The sequence below is a fragment of the Vigna angularis genome, chromosome 10 (genome assembly GCF_016808095.1).
Source record: "Vigna angularis cultivar LongXiaoDou No.4 chromosome 10, ASM1680809v1, whole genome shotgun sequence".
NCBI lineage: Eukaryota > Viridiplantae > Streptophyta > Magnoliopsida > Fabales > Fabaceae > Vigna > Vigna angularis.
The window spans coordinates 14590040-14605486 of record NC_068979.1 but is presented as its reverse complement, the minus strand read 5'-3'; the positions used below and the strand labels follow the sequence as shown (position 1 = coordinate 14605486).

The following is a 15447-nucleotide window of genomic DNA, read 5'->3' as shown; positions in this document are numbered from 1 at the left end:
AAAGCTGGTTTTCATACAGAAACAAATCCTCCAAGGCTGAGTAGTTCTGAATCTCTGGTGGGATATGACCTGACAGATGCATCGTGTAGACTGAAAGTGTGTTCATATTTTTAAGCTCTCCTATAATAGCTTAATTCTTGATTGCTGGAATTTCTGCTTGGGAGAAACTGCCTCGGTTCAATAGGACCCGAGGCGAAACGTTCTTCCAGAAAAAATATAAAAAAGTTTGTACCGCTTCGGTTATTGGTGAACCGAGGCAAAATCTTATTTTTTTTTGACTCGGTTCTAACCGAGGCATAAAGTTTATCCCGTTTACCTCGCCTGTATATGCCTCGATTGCAGAACCGGTGCCTATAAGCGAAAGGAACCGGTGTCATTTCCCTTGACTGCACTAGTGATATAGTTCATATAGTTCATAGTAGACACATCGGAGTATGTTGTTCCCAATGACCCCATTGCAATGAGCTGCTCCAACTTGTCCTCGACTTCTCCACCCGCTCAAGCCAACGTAGGGATTCTAAATTTATCAACATGTAGAGATAAGCAAATAATATAACAGTAATTATATCATTTAATTAATGAAAGAAATTAAATAATAATAATTTAATTAAAAAATACTAAAGGTCTTAAATATTCAACCAACATTTTCTTTTAATAAAAAGTGAATTAAAAATATATAAAGAAACGTAAAATTGAATTAAATGTTTAATAAATGAAAAACATACCCAGACAATCTTGCTCGTGCAACAGAGCATCATACACTTTGCACCAGCCATGCTTCTCTTTGCACTGCAGAATCCTCTATTCCCTGTCATGCACACACAAACCAATCTTCTCAACATACTTCCCAACTTCAAATCGTGGTTGTCTCCAATAGAAAGTTTAGCAAATCTTTGATTTATATTATCAAAGATTTTAATTAAAATCCTTGATAATAAATATTCTTTATCAAAGATACAAGATAATAAATATTCTTTACTCGTTTTAGATCAATACGACTAGTTCTATGATCATTTGACCTTTCAAGTTGAATGCACTGAAAACCTGACAAGTATTTTCACAATTTACTCACTCTATCCAAACAAATTAAATCTCATTCTGATAATGCAGAATCACATACTACGAAGTTTAGATTTCTGCAGACATATTTAAAATTTTACAAACGTTTAAGCACTTCCTTACTCATCAAGATACCTATCTGCAGAAATAAAATATTTGTTAGAACAATCGTACAGTTCATAATATAACTGATTGATTGCAAAAAATTTACAAGAAACCTCACTTTCGGTGAGCTTTTCCTTGCCTAAAGCTGTAAGTTACGACAATTTTATGCATTAGGTCAACAAAAGTTCCACATTTAACAACATTAAGACATGGCAGAGCAATTTAATAACTAAAAGTATAAGCCATAGCAACTAAATGACAAAAGACAAAGACTTACAATGCACCAGAACATTTTGTTGGCAATGAAGCCATTATGGACTTGTTAATTTTGTTAATCAGGGCCTGTATATCCTGTTTGAAACAAATGAAAGACAATTATATATATATATATATATATATATATTTAAAAAAGAGCAATGTTTGCCAAAAATATATAAAATTAGGAAATGCAAGTAGTTTTCGAGCTTTTGGAGAGATATATGTAATTATGGATAGCCATGCAACTGATAATCAATTAAGAAAGTCATGACAAAATGCAAAGAGACAAAATTCAATCCATAGAACAGAAAAAGCATGTTGAAACTAGGTAACATAACATGATTTGGCTGCCTAAAGAGGAGAGCATATTTTAGAGAATAAAATGCAGAGGTATAATCGTTGACTGAAAAATTAATTGAGTACATTTTTAACCACTCTATAGTTATAATGTGTATGTATACATGCACATGCATAACAAAACTAATTGTTTATTTAAGTCATCGGTTATAACTCCACAATTTTTCCTATTTTAGGTTGCACGCCTCACTTTAGGGGATTCAAATTCAATTCAATATCAATCAGATTGCTATCCAGACATTGGCATCTTATTATAACAAACAGAAAGTTGGTCATGTGACACGAAAAAATATAAAGTATTAAATATGTTCAAAGACAATGTACATAAAGAAAAAAGAAAAAAGAAAACAAAAAAACTTGTGATTGTAGAAGAAAACATACAAATGCTTTGAATGCAGGCTTAAGCGAGGTCATTTCATATATACAACATCCTGAATAACCGAAATCAGAGATCATGAATACACAATGAACTAGATAATAAAAAAACTTATCAAATGAGTACTTACCAAGGGACCAAATATCTGATTTAGAGCCATAAGGTATATCAGCAACGAGTTCAGGACACATATAGCTAGGAGTTCGACGACCTAAATCACAAGTCATTATTTATGATGACCATACAAAAGTTGTAATCAGGAAGGCTAACTCATTCTTAGATTAAATATTTCTTACAGAGGATGTTAGATCATCGGAAGTCAACATTTTGGCAAGTCCAAAATCACCTGATTCAAACCTAAAACATCGGAAGTCACACAATTTAAGGATATATTTCTCTCTAAGGTTGAAAAGCCTGTGAAGCAACAAATACTTTAGAAACAAACCTCGTAAAGTTTCTTTTGACGGCCTCTAGATTCAATGGGGAAACGCCTCAAGAAAAACAACCTACGCCATCCTGAAATGGTTAGTGTACAATGGCCAACAAAGGATTGTGCCATCTGAAAGACAGCATCTTAGTTAGCTTACCTTCCACCCTACAACAAAAATCCAAGAGCAGCAAAGAATTGGACTTTTGAATGATAACTTCATGCCAATTTGAACCTACAAGATAGCTAAAATATTGAAGAATCAATTTTGTCGAGTTCAAAGGCAAACAGCATGAAGAAAATGTTACTAGTAAATTATTCACTTAAGAAAATTTCAAATTAGAAAATATAGATTCACGTTCTAATGACATATAACAAAATACTTTCCATAATTCAAAAATTAGTTTGTAAGCAATATTCTTCATGTCCATATCACATAACTCTAGGTCCCTACAATCACTATCGAGAAAACGAAGACTCTAAAATATGAAGACTGGAACATGCTAACTACATGAAATTTGAAAGAGAAAAGATCGCAACATATGTATAGAGATTATAATTAGAAGCATAAACATAACTTAATACCGCTATATTTTCCATGTACTAAACTTGAAAAACCATTCTTCGTTGATTGGATATAATTCTCGGGTTGAAACCAAAGCTGGAATCCACACGACACGGTCCTTCCTTGAATCAGCTCTCAGATGGAGAGTTTTTGTTGCTGTGAATATATAAAACCGTCTATCGTCCGACTTGCTCTCTCTGAATGACGAGATCTGCTTAGGATTCATACAATGAAACTTAAATTTCAAATCTCCGAAGCAACTTTATTTACCGAATTTTCTTTTCTATTTTAAATTAGAGACAGAAAATATAACACGAACAGTAAAATCTAATGACGTATAACAACTTGAGGTTTTAAATTTTTATAAATTCATATACAATGTTTGCAGTACAGCAAAACATTGTATATGAAAGTTTGATATATGTGTTCTATGAAAGTTTTCTTTTACCAAAAACGTCAATCCAATAACTGGACTTCCTCTCAATATAAGACAAATCTGCATAATGAACAACAAAACTGGACTTTCTCGCAATGTCTTTCTCTTGAATCAGAATTATAGAAATTGTGATTCAACACAAGTTTACGTTCCCAGTACCTAACATAGAAAGAAAAACAATAACTCTAAAACATATATGCATTCTAGCCAAGACCATACATCACACCATGTTCAATATACGACAAAAATCAATTAATTTAACCACAACAATTTACATGATATTAAAACCCCTAAATTTGAATGGAACGAGGTTTTCCAATTTCTAGTGTTTTGGAAAGGATAGGGCGATGGAAAAGATAATTCAGATGAGGCTAAGAGGACGAGAGAATTAGAGATTGAAGAAGAGAACTTAACTGTGACGAACGAAGCTCAAGCAACAATGGCGGACAACGAATGAAGAGTCAGGCGAAAGATGCGACTTAGGCGGACGATGAGGACTCAGGCCAGTGTAATGAACCACAAAGAACGGTGTCGAAGAGCAATGAATGCTTTAGGGTGAACAGTGAAGAAGAGGCGTGCTCGAAATGCAAAGAGATTAGAAAAATGCAAAATGTGAGCGGGAAAGGCCAAAGGGAACAAAATAATTATTTCACTCTTCCCAACATTTTCCTTCCCAGATGAGCTGAAACATTTAAAAAAAAAATCATAACTTAACTGTGGCTTTTATATAAACGCCAGAATTTATGGGAGGTTTTCATAACCCCCAGAAATAAACCTTCATTAAAATATATTATTATGGTTCTAGGGTTTTTCTATTTCTTTTATTTTTTTCATTCTATTGTTTCCATTATAATGGAGAACTAAACCTTATTTGTTGTTGGGAAAGATGTAACCTCTTAAACTCTCATGTATTGAATTGTTTCTTGATTATATAAGTTTTACTTCATTAATTGTTAGGGTTTTTCTTCTTTACCCTTTGCATGCTTTGTTTAACTCATTCAATTGCATGATCATTGATTTTGTCGATATGGACACATACGGAAAAATCTAGAACTGGGAAAATTCTCCCGGAAGCAATATTACCTAGACATAGGAATAGGAGAATCGGTTGCCTTTAAGCTTTTGTGCGAATGTAATTGTTGATGCGGGCGTCGCGACCCGTCAAATTTGATGTGCACGAATTAATGCAGTATAACTAGAAATTGACTCCTAGGTCATCTCTCAAGGACCAATTTGTCGGTTCAATCTCAGAATTAACACGAAGTGGGGGGTTGTGATTGTTTTGTTTTTGATGCGGGTAAAATTAAATAACTGGAAATTAAATAAAACAAAATTTAAAACGTTGAAGTAAATTTTAAAAACGGTAAAAACTAAACGGTAAAAGACAGTAAAATCACAAAACAGAAAAATACAGTGTTGAAATTTACCAAAAACATCAGTAAAAATAAATCGTAAAAACGACTCTTGAAAATAACATGAACATGAACAGTAAAACATAATGACAGAATTTAATGGTGTAGAAAACCATAAACGGTGGAATGAACAGATAACAAAAATAAACCACTTAAATAAAATTCATCAAGGATTCAACACTAAAATTCTTGAAATTCTAGAACAGTGAAGATAAAAAAATAAAACTGAAATGAGCAAACTACTACAATGACACACTACATGCTTCGGAAATAAATTTCTACATTATTGCACTGTTTCAAAGAATGGAAAACTGAGAGGGAGAGCTCCTGGAAGAGAAGGAAACGTGACCCCTTCCAGGCCTCAAGGCCGTCTCCGTGAACTCCTACTGGAACTCCTCTCTTATAGCCAAAAATTTGGACAACTAGCGTGTATCCTTCCAGCTTTCCAGCCTGCTTTTACATTACTTTGTGCTTTCATTTTGTCTCTTAGCAGCCCCTTTCTCCTGGCCGTGTCAAATGAAAATAAGTTTTGGGCCCTCCATTCTTGTCTTCTTCAATCACGTTGCACTCCATTCCAGCTGTGGGCTCCTTTCTCCATTCATTCTACTTCCATCAGACCGTGTTTGTGGCTGCTCCAAGCTGGATGTCTTTCTTTGCTGGATGTGCTGCTGGAACGTGAAGATAGCTGGATGTCTTTCTTTGCTGCTTGACGAAGCTGCTGTGTGCTTCCATTCTCTGCGTGAAAACAGGCCCTCCATGTGCTTGATATCTACATTCAGCCCCCTCTTCTTCTCTACATTCCAGCATGTGTGCTTCTTCCTCTCTACTTCCGGCCCTTCTTCACACAGCTGCATGCTTCTCCAAGCCTTGCTTCTCTTCAACGTGTTGCTGGATGTTGTTGTTGCTGCACTTGGACGCCTTTCTTCTTCTTTTCCAGCAGCCACCATGAACACCTCCTGCTTCAGCTCTTCTCCCTTCATACGTCCGTAGCTTCTCATGCTTCCTAGCTGCTTGGACTTTGTCTTCTTTGCTGGACCGTGAGATTTGCCAAGCCATCACCGTTTACCACTTTTCTCCAAGAAAGGAAGAAATAATCACTCACCGTGAGCACCTCCTGGCTGTGACAAAACTGCTGCTCATCTCCTTGCTTCCAGCTCCAGCAGGCCGTAAGCTTTCTACCATTCCACAAAAGCACAAAACCGTGAGCTTCTTAGTAAGTAATGCATGTCTCTTTTGGAATGAAAGAAGCACCGTCCAACTCACTCCCATGTGCTTTGCTGCTAGATGCTTTCTTCAAAACAACACCAGTATTCTCCTAAATTAAAAGAACCGTGAGACTTCAAGAAGTGTGCCCCTCTTTCGTTCCAATTGTGTTTTGCTACTTTGAAAATGAATTTTTCATGGGGCCTTGTGTATACAAAACCGTGGGCTGCACTTGCAAGGTGGTCCCTCTCTTTTCTTCCAAAACCGTGATGACAAAATGAATGGGTCGTGCTCTTCATTTTCCAGCCAAGATGGTTTTAAAAATCTTTTCTATGTGAATGTGGCACATAAACCTTGCTGGACGGTCTCCATAAGCCGTGTACAATGCAAATACATTTTTACTTGGTTTCTCATTTTTAATTTAAAATGCAATTGATGAGAAATTTCTCTTTTAGTCCAAAAATATTATCCAACAATTTCCCTACAACTAATCACTAGTAAAAAAAAGCTTTTTTAACGCGCTATATACGCCTCGGTTCTACTGAAACCGAAGCGTATAAAAGCGCGGTGGCATTTTTGTAAATATTGAGTGGTTATATGCCTCGGTTATATATGAACCGATGCCTATATACGTTACTATCTCGAGTAAAAGTCCAACCGAGGCATATAATATACATTTTAAAAGATTTAGACACCGGTTTACTGTTTAACCGGTGCAGTTAAAAGGTTTAGGCACTAGTTAAGAGAAACCGGGGTAGTAAACTTAAGTTAAAATAAAAAAACAAAACCCTTTCTCTCTTAGCACGCTCGCGATTCTCCACTCTGCCTCCCTCCGCTCACGAGTTTTCCTCTCCACCAAACCCCACATCAGGCCGTCACCATCACCGGCCATTGGGGTTTCCGTCGTTCAACCACGCTGTCGGCCACAACGTGCAAACCCGCAAGCCGCCACCCAAAGCCGCTACCACAACGCCTTCGTTCTCCATGGACGCCATGACCACCATCTTTATCTTCTCCGCCATGAGCACATCCATGGCCGTCAACCGGAGAACGAACTTCATCTTCTCCGCCATTCATCTTCTCCAACACGCAGCCATCACCGGCGAAGAGGAAAACTCAAACAAATCGAGAAACAGAACTCTAGGCGCGGATTTCATCCACCCCTCTTCTCCACCGTAACGCCAGCCACCGCGTTTCAACCTTCTTCCATCACCATCACCGAAATCGCGCCACCGTCACCAAAATCCCTAAAGCATGCCGCCGCCGTCGCGAGAGTTGCCATGGTTGTGCGATTAGGGTTGATTGATTTCGCTGCTTCTGGAGGTGCGATTTCTAAATTGGATCCCCGCGTGATAGTTATATGGTGTTAAATCTGGTTTCTGCAGGTCTGATTGTGGTTGCAGGTGGAGGCACGATTCTGATTTAGGGCTTTCGGTTTCCAATCTCTTATACGCCGTTGTCATGGTCCTCTGATTTCCAATCGAAGGCGCGATTCTGATTTAGGGCTTCCGGTTTCCAATCTCTTCTACGCCGTCGTCATGGTTCTATGATTTCCAATCGGAGGCGCGATTCTTGTTTAGGGCTTCCGGTTTCCAATCTCTCGTCATGCTCCTCTGATTTCCAATCTCTTCTTCACGACCAATGAGATGTGCTAACCTAGGGATGCTTTACTCCTAACCCCACAAGGTTCTAAGACGGAGCTTAACCGAACGAGATATCCAATCTGAAGGCTCGCAGAAGAAATTTTGGAAGAACTGATATGCCTCGGTTCGTTGAACCGAGTCCAATCCTAGAATACTATCTCGGTTCATTGAACCGAAGTTGTATCTTACGGACTTTTTACCTCGTTTTCATATGCCTCGGTTTGAAAACCGAGGTCTATGACCAAAAATAACCGGTGTATATTCCCTTTACTGTACTAGTGAATAATGCAAATAATTAGTCTCAGATAATTCAAATTAATTAAAATAAGAATTTCTGATCAAATTGAGCACAATTAGAAAAAATGGGAAAATACTGGACATTTAAGTACAATTCCCTGATTAATTCTAGCATAATAAACAAAGTGAAGTGAAGAAAATAATGACTCATCAGTAATGCATGATTAATTGCTAGGGAGGCAAGACATTGTGAACTAGTGATTAGGATTAGGCTTTCTTCACTAAGACATCGGGTTTAAGGTAAATTAGAAAGTGGCATTAATATTAATGAAGAAAGATAAATTCATATATGCATGAGAGTAAATTAGGTGGAATCTAAACCCAACAACAATATCATCAACTTCATTCATTCAATCTTGTGTTTAGCCTCAATTGATCAAATTGCATTCATGTTTACTTCTGCCGATTGAATGGATAAATCATTAATGGGGAATAAATCATTTCATATTAGCGTTATTGCAAGTCATGAATACTTCTACCGATTGAATTCCCAATATATTAAAGGGGAATACCCTAGAATCTGCATAGGCAACAACAATGAATTATTCTGGAAATTATTAGTAACGAATGCTTATTTGCTAATGCTTTAATAGACAAATTAAAATGAACTACCATTGATGAGGCACCACTCTAGAAAACTCGCGGAGCCAGACAAAGGGTTTGCTTCAACTATCGATTGTTTCGGTTCACAATAATGCATAGAAAGAGACATGCAATGATTTATGGAAATGAAAATGGCGACTGGAATAGAAACAAATAGAAGATAGAAAAGGATAGAGCGGAGGAAACAAAAACGAAAAAGAATGAGAATCGTGTATATCAAATTAGGGATTGCAAAGTGAAACAAAAGAAACATAAGGCAAGGTTGTGAAGGTGAAAAAATCAAGACGAGAAGGTTGGAAAAGGCAAGATGCAAAGAGAAAAAGGAGAAGTCGAGGCAAACAATGACAAACAAAGACTTGAGCTGCGAACGAAAACTTGAGGCACAACATAATGAAAATTAGGGTTTCTTTAAAACTGTCAAAAAATTATTAAAAAATAAAATACAAAATACAGTTTTCAACTACAACCCCAGAAAGTAGTGAAGGTTTTTAAAAACCTCCGAAACAAACCTTTAGTAAAATAGGTTATTTTTGTAAGTGTACATTATTTTTACATAGCTTTAAGCTTGCTAAATATACTTTTACATATAATATACGATTAATAATATAACGCATAACTCGAAAAAAATATAATGATGAAACTAAAACACTAGTGCAGTTAGGGAAAACGACAATGGTTATTTTCGTCCATAAGCAGTGGTTCTTGAACCGAGGCATATACAGGCGAGGCAAAAAGTCAACAACTTTATGCCTCGGTTGTGAACCGAGGCAAAAAGATAAAGGATTTCGCCTCGATTCAAAGGAAATCGATGCAGTAGATTTTTCATTTTTTTATTTTTTTTTCCGCAGGATTTTATTCCTCGATTTCTCTGAACCGAGGCCGTATGTCTTTTTTTTTAGTTTTATTGACGACAGGATTTAAGGATTATTAGAATCAATCTCCAAAGTTGAAAAATAATCCACTTGTAATCAATCTCTAAAGTTGAAAAATCAATCCACTGGTCGATGCGAGCCTGCAATGTGAAACGGAAGAGCGTATAAAATAGGGAAAGGAAAAGAAGTGTGGAAAAATAGGAGAAATCAAATAGACTGGAAGAAGTTGGGTAACGAGGGAGTTGAGGCTTAGACTCAAACCCAAATCTTCCTTTTGAACCATCATCTCTAGCTTTATAAAATTTAGCCGTTGAAGAAGTTGGGTAACGAGGGAGTGAGATTGAGGTGCAATTGAGAGAGAGAGAGAGAGAGAGAGAGAGAGAGAGAGAGAGAGAGAGAGAGAGTAAGAAGGAGATGATGATGATGAAAAGCAAGAGAGTTGTGGAGGAGTGGAAAGGGGGCTGTGTGGGTTGAGATTATATAGAAAAAAGAGAGAGAATGGGTGGGAGTAGTGTGTAAGTTCAATGATGACTTTATGTCAGCAAGGCTAGTTATCTCAATCATGACATTTTCCCCCAAAATAATATAAAAGAGGTCACCATTGAGTCGAGCAACTGCAGGAGAGAAAAGAGGTCGATTTGAATTGAATACATAGTTAGGGAAAAAAAGTGAACCACACAAGCTAGAAAGAGAAGATCATAAAACAAAAACAGATGTAAGATTGGGTATAATTGATGAAGTTGAAAAAAAATAAAAATAGAAAAGTGTAAAAATATAATATTTGAATTGAATAGATGACACCAACATTCTCTAATTTTTCTTCTAAATTACGCCGAGATTCCCTTTATGTTAAAATTGTATAAAACAATCTCCTTATTATAAAAAAACTATTTATAAATAAAATAACCTAGAAAAGCTAGTGATAAAGTAATAAGAAATAACTCAAATGATATAATGTGAAAGTCAATAAAATAATCTAAAATATCTTTCAAATAGTAAAATTTGTAAAATAATGGCAATTCAATTTGTACAAACTGAAAAAGATCGAACCAATCTTGTGATTACGCAGAAGATTATTAGAATAAACTGGTAGTTCCATCTTTAAAATATTATTTTTCGTGAAAAATAGTTTCGAAAACAATAATAGACCATACATCTAACCTCTACGGTATTTATAAATCCTTGAAAGTAGTCTTTCCACATTAACAAAATATGTACGCATTGAAGTTTTCACGGATAAATAAATTTGTGTACTAGTAAACAAAATGAATGTATACCAAAATCATCCTTGTATAAGTTTCAACGCTCGCAAAATCACCAAAATAGCTAAGAACTCACTATAACAGAAATAAGATAGAAACCAACTCTTACCAAAAGACGCAACAAAATCATAAGCTCTTAAAGACTATGGAATAATTTTCAGTTGAAGCACGTAGCATCTGGAAGAGGCTCTCCCTCAAATGCTTCATAATCCTCAATTATCCGATTCACCCGCTCTTTTTGAGTTTTGTCATAGATGTCAACCTTGGTCCATTCGTACAGCTCCATATCATAACACTCGTCAATCACAAATTGTGGAATCTCTTGCCCACGCAAAAGCCACAACCCTTTCACCTTAAATGGTGTTTGTGATCCAATTACAAGCATGTTTCCAAAAGCATACTTGCGAGCCAGATCCATCTGCTGAAGAAAACCACCAACCTTGTTTAATGTCACAAAGGAAACAATGTTTTCGTCGTTGTATTTGTAATCACAGAACCAGAGAGAATAACCCTCTGGATCATACATGTCCCAAAATCCTACAAGTTCACAAGGAGGATTTAACTTGATAAGATATCTACCATCTCATATCAGTTGACTTTGACACTCTTCGCTAAATAATAGTAACAAATCATGATGAAGAAAGTAAGGAGCTTTCGACAACACGTGACATACTACCTCCTAGCAACGACAAAAAAAAACACAAAAAGCCATCATAATACCTTTGATTGCAACCTCGCGGAAGTTGGTCTTGGTGTTTGAGTATAGTCTTTTCCACTCATCCAATAAAATCTTGCTTGGAGGAAGAAGATCAAGGGGATTTTTGGGTTTGGGCTTGGGATCCTCTTCTTCTCCCTCTTCTTTGGGCTTCTCTAGCTCTGGGTTAGCCACTTTCTTCGACTCATCCATAGGTTTGGGTTTCGACTCCTTAGGCTGGGCAGGCTTCTTCGCAGATTGAACAGGTGGAACAACGTCGGTTTGCTTAACGGGAGCAAGGGAGGGGAGTAGTGGTGGAGAACATGAGTAGTGGTGGAGAACATGGCGCAACGAAGGTAAGACCGCGGCGAAGGTACAAACCGCTATGAATGAGCAAGGAAGGAGCGAAGGAGGCGGTCACAAACGCGACAGAGGTAGGGCAAGCGCCGCCACGGAGGCGCGACGAGCAGCGATAGGGGAGGCATGGCAAGCAGCGACAGCAATGGTGGAGATGCAAAGGAAGAAGAAAGCTGAACGCAGCGAAGCTTTTGGATGCAGCGGCGATAGCAGAAGAACGAAGAAACACAGTGCGCGTAGGGTTAATTGTGAAAATATAAAAGCAATATTGCTTCGGTTATCACTAGTACAGGAAACGGAAATGGCACCGGTTAAATTCGTTTATAGGCACCGGTTCTGCAACCGAGGCATATAGAGACGAGGTAAAAAGGATAAGTTTAATACCTCGGTTGCGAACGGGTCAAAAAGAGATCGATTTTTGCCTCGGTCCTCCTTTGAACCGAGACCGTATCTTAGAAAATTCAATAAAAAAAAAATTCAAAATACTACTGAACCTGCTGGGATTCATCACAGAGCATCAAGTTCATCACAGAGCATCAAAATTCATTACAGAGATCAAAGTTCAGATACATTACAGAGCATATAACAAAAACCACTGGATGAAAGAATTCATGTTGTTCACTCCAGAGCATATAACAAATGGAAACAAAATCAGAAAATAAAATCCGAAAATCATATCAAAGCATCAAAGTTCAGATACATCAGAAAAATCAGAAAATAATAGTTCAGATACATTACAGAGCATATAACAAATGGAAAAAAAAATCAAAAAAACCAAGGATTCATACTTTTGAAACCCAGCCTCAAACCCCATTTCCCAGTTTCTAAAAATCGTCAACGGCAAGCGGCGAGCGCGAAGCAGCGAGCGCGAAGCGGCGAGCGCGAAGCGGCAAGCGCGAAGCGGCAAGCGACGACAAGCGGCGAGCGCGAAGCGGCTCCCGACGGCAAGCGACTCCACCACTGGCACGGGATTTGGATCTGGATCTGGATCTGGATCTGCCACCGCTTGCTCTTCACTCGAGAGGCGATGCAGTCGCAGCGTGGTTGAACGGCGGTGCTTGCGGGTTTGCGCGTGGTGGCCGGCGGCGTGGTTGAACGGCGCTGCTTGCGGCGCTGATGATGGGGTTTGGTGGAGAGGAGAAATCGGAGGGAGGGAGGCAAAGATGAGAGCGAGAGCGAGAGCGCGAGATATGAGCGAGAGCGTGAGATATGAGCGAGAGTCTGAGAGGTTTTGTGGGAAGAGAGGTTTTGCGTGAATAAAGTTTTGAACTTTAACCCTCAAACCCAGTAATCGAGGCAAATATAGGCCTCGGTTAAAATAAAACCGAGGCATAAATGTCTCGTTTAATTTCCAACCGGTGCAGTATACTCTTTTCAAAAGCGGTTTTAAAAAAACCGGTGCAGTATACTCTTTTCAAAAGCGGTTTTAAAAGGTTTAGAAAATAATTTTTTTACTAGTGAAAATAAATAAAAAAATTATAGAGATAAAAATTAATTTAAAAAGGTTTAGAATATCTCAAGATGTATCTTGAACCATAAAAAATAGAAATCACGTAAAAAATATTATATAAATACGTGCAAATCATAATGTTATATTTTTAGATATTCCATATTATTTTATTAAAATATATTCCAATTAGTTTTTTCGAAAGTAATTTAAATGTAAGAATTTATTGTACATTTTTAATTAAAATACAAAAAGCTAAAGTTATTTCATATAGACAATTACTTTTGAGAAAACAAAAGTTGGACCCAACCTATCATGGAAGTAAACAAGTGATTGGACTCTGAAGGGGACAAAGGGACAACAATTGGTCCTCAGTAATGCCTAATTCCAAACTGCTAACATGCACTGTTCCTCTCCCTTAAATTGCTAACATCAACATGCCTCTATAAAACCCTCAAAACTTCCACATATATAACACAAACCAAAATGGGACTTCTTCGACATCCCATGTGTTGCCACTCACATAAACAGCAGCAACAACAACAAAGATCCTATGATCATTTCCATTCAGAATCATCAACCTCTTCTTCTCTCCATTCACAGCCAAGTCTTCCTTCAGTCCCTTCACTAAGTTTCCTCACCCCACAACAACTGCACCAACCCCAACAACAACCTCAAACCACCGTCAAAATCCACTCCTCCCCAATCTCCTCCCTCGCCCTCCACGGCAAACTCCTCTACAGCGCCGCCTCCAGCGGGGAGGTCAAAACATGCAGCAGAGACCCTTTCACCCTCCAATCCGACACCAGCACCAGCACCAACACCAACACCAACGTTGTTGTAGTTGCAACCACCAACGCGCCCATCAAGTCTCTCATCGTATACCAGGACACGCTCTTCACCGCACATCAAGATCACAAAATCCGAGTCTGGAAAGCCGACCAACCCACCAAGTGCATCGCCACGCTTCCCACGCTCCACGACCGTTTCTCCAAGCTATTCTCCTCCAAGAACTACGTTAAGGTGCGCCGCCACAAGAAGCGCACGTGGGTGCATCACGTGGACGCCGTGTCCACCCTCGCGCTCTCCCACGACGGCTCCCTGCTGTACTCCGCTTCCTGGGACAGGACGTTCAAAATCTGGGGAACCTCGGACTTCAAATGTTTGGAGTCCGTACAAAACGCGCACGAGGACGCGATTAACTCCTTGGTTTTGTCGAATGACGGCGCCGTCTACACGGGCTCCGCCGACACAAAGATAAAGATGTGGAAGAAGCGTAAGGGTGAGAAAAAGCATTCGCTTGTGGGAACGTTAGAGAAGCACAAATCCGCAGTTAACGCTCTGGCTCTTAGCGCAGATGGGTCGGTGCTGTATTCTGGCGCGTGTGACAGATCAATTTTAGTGTGGGAAAGTGATGATAATAATATGGCGGTGGTGGGGGCTTTAAGGGGACACACGAAGGCGATACTGTGTTTGGTGGTGATGGCGGATTTGGTGTGTAGTGGATCAGCTGATAACAGTGTTAGGGTATGGAGGAAAGAGACTGGGAAGGGTTATTCTTGTTTGGCGGTGTTGGAAGGTCATCGACGACCCGTGAAGTGTTTGGCTGTGGCTGTTGACTCCAACACTGGTGGTCCTGATCAGAATCATAGGTCTTATCTGGTTTACAGCGCAGGTTTGGACTGTGACATTAAAGTGTGGCAAATACGCGTTCCTTTGTTGTCACTCTGATTCTTTTTCTTACTACAGTACCAGTATTCTTTTTGTTTTTTTTACTCTTACTTATGGATATTTTGTAAATACAATGAGAATTTTCTTTTAATTCTCGTGTATATATATATATGCGAGTTGAATTTTTTTCAATATAGTGCATATATTATTGCTTTGGTTTTCTCTCGAATGTACTTTCTTTTCTTAGTAAAGAGCTCTTTCAGAAATTTAGCATTTGTTCTGAGAAAGATATTTTAATCTTCAATTTCTTAAAAAGTTCCATGAAACACTTAAATTGTTTTTCTTTCTTCTTCTTATAATAATTCTTTTGAGTAACAAATGCGTTTTTCATACCATTCTTTTT

General features: G+C 38.2%; 2 protein-coding genes and 2 long non-coding RNA genes across 4 annotated transcripts; 1 reads left to right on the top strand and 3 right to left on the bottom strand.

Moving 5' to 3' along the window:
• Positions 1-631: 631 nt before the first annotated feature.
• Positions 632-2360, bottom strand: LOC128194366 (uncharacterized). Its single transcript, XR_008245814.1, has 3 exons — positions 2286-2360; positions 1442-1515; positions 632-808 (listed from the first exon to the last, which is right to left on the bottom strand). It is a non-coding gene; the product is annotated as an uncharacterized LOC128194366 (long non-coding RNA).
• An 89-nt stretch (positions 2361-2449) lies between these two features.
• LOC128194354 (uncharacterized) lies at positions 2450-4158 on the bottom strand. The gene is made up of 5 exons (XR_008245792.1): positions 3998-4158; positions 3168-3358; positions 2743-2817; positions 2601-2661; positions 2450-2512 (listed from the first exon to the last, which is right to left on the bottom strand). It is a non-coding gene; the product is annotated as an uncharacterized LOC128194354 (long non-coding RNA).
• Positions 4159-11032: 6874 nt separating this feature from the next.
• Positions 11033-11782, bottom strand: LOC128194407 (elongation factor 1-gamma 3-like). The gene is made up of 2 exons (XM_052869994.1): positions 11596-11782; positions 11033-11412 (listed from the first exon to the last, which is right to left on the bottom strand). The coding sequence occupies exons 1-2, from the start codon at positions 11780-11782 to the stop codon at positions 11033-11035; spliced, it is 567 nt and encodes a 188-aa protein (XP_052725954.1).
• Positions 11783-13571: 1789 nt separating this feature from the next.
• LOC108320039 (protein JINGUBANG) lies at positions 13572-15235 on the top strand. Its single transcript, XM_017551380.2, has one exon. It carries the CDS (start codon positions 13860-13862, stop codon positions 15102-15104), a length of 1245 nt encoding a protein of 414 aa, XP_017406869.1. The 5' UTR covers positions 13572-13859; the 3' UTR covers positions 15105-15235.
• Positions 15236-15447: the final 212 nt, after the last annotated feature.

Coding starts and splice junctions, on each gene's coding strand:
- LOC128194407 (XM_052869994.1), bottom strand. CDS start 11,782: ATGGATGAGTCGAAGAAAGTGGCTAACCCAGAGCTAGAGAAGCCCAAA. Junction 11,413..11,595: donor CCGCGAGGTTGCAATCAAAG/GTATTATGATGG, acceptor GTGAACTTGTAG/GATTTTGGGACATGTATGAT.
- LOC108320039 (XM_017551380.2), top strand. CDS start 13,860: ATGGGACTTCTTCGACATCCCATGTGTTGCCACTCACATAAACAGCAG.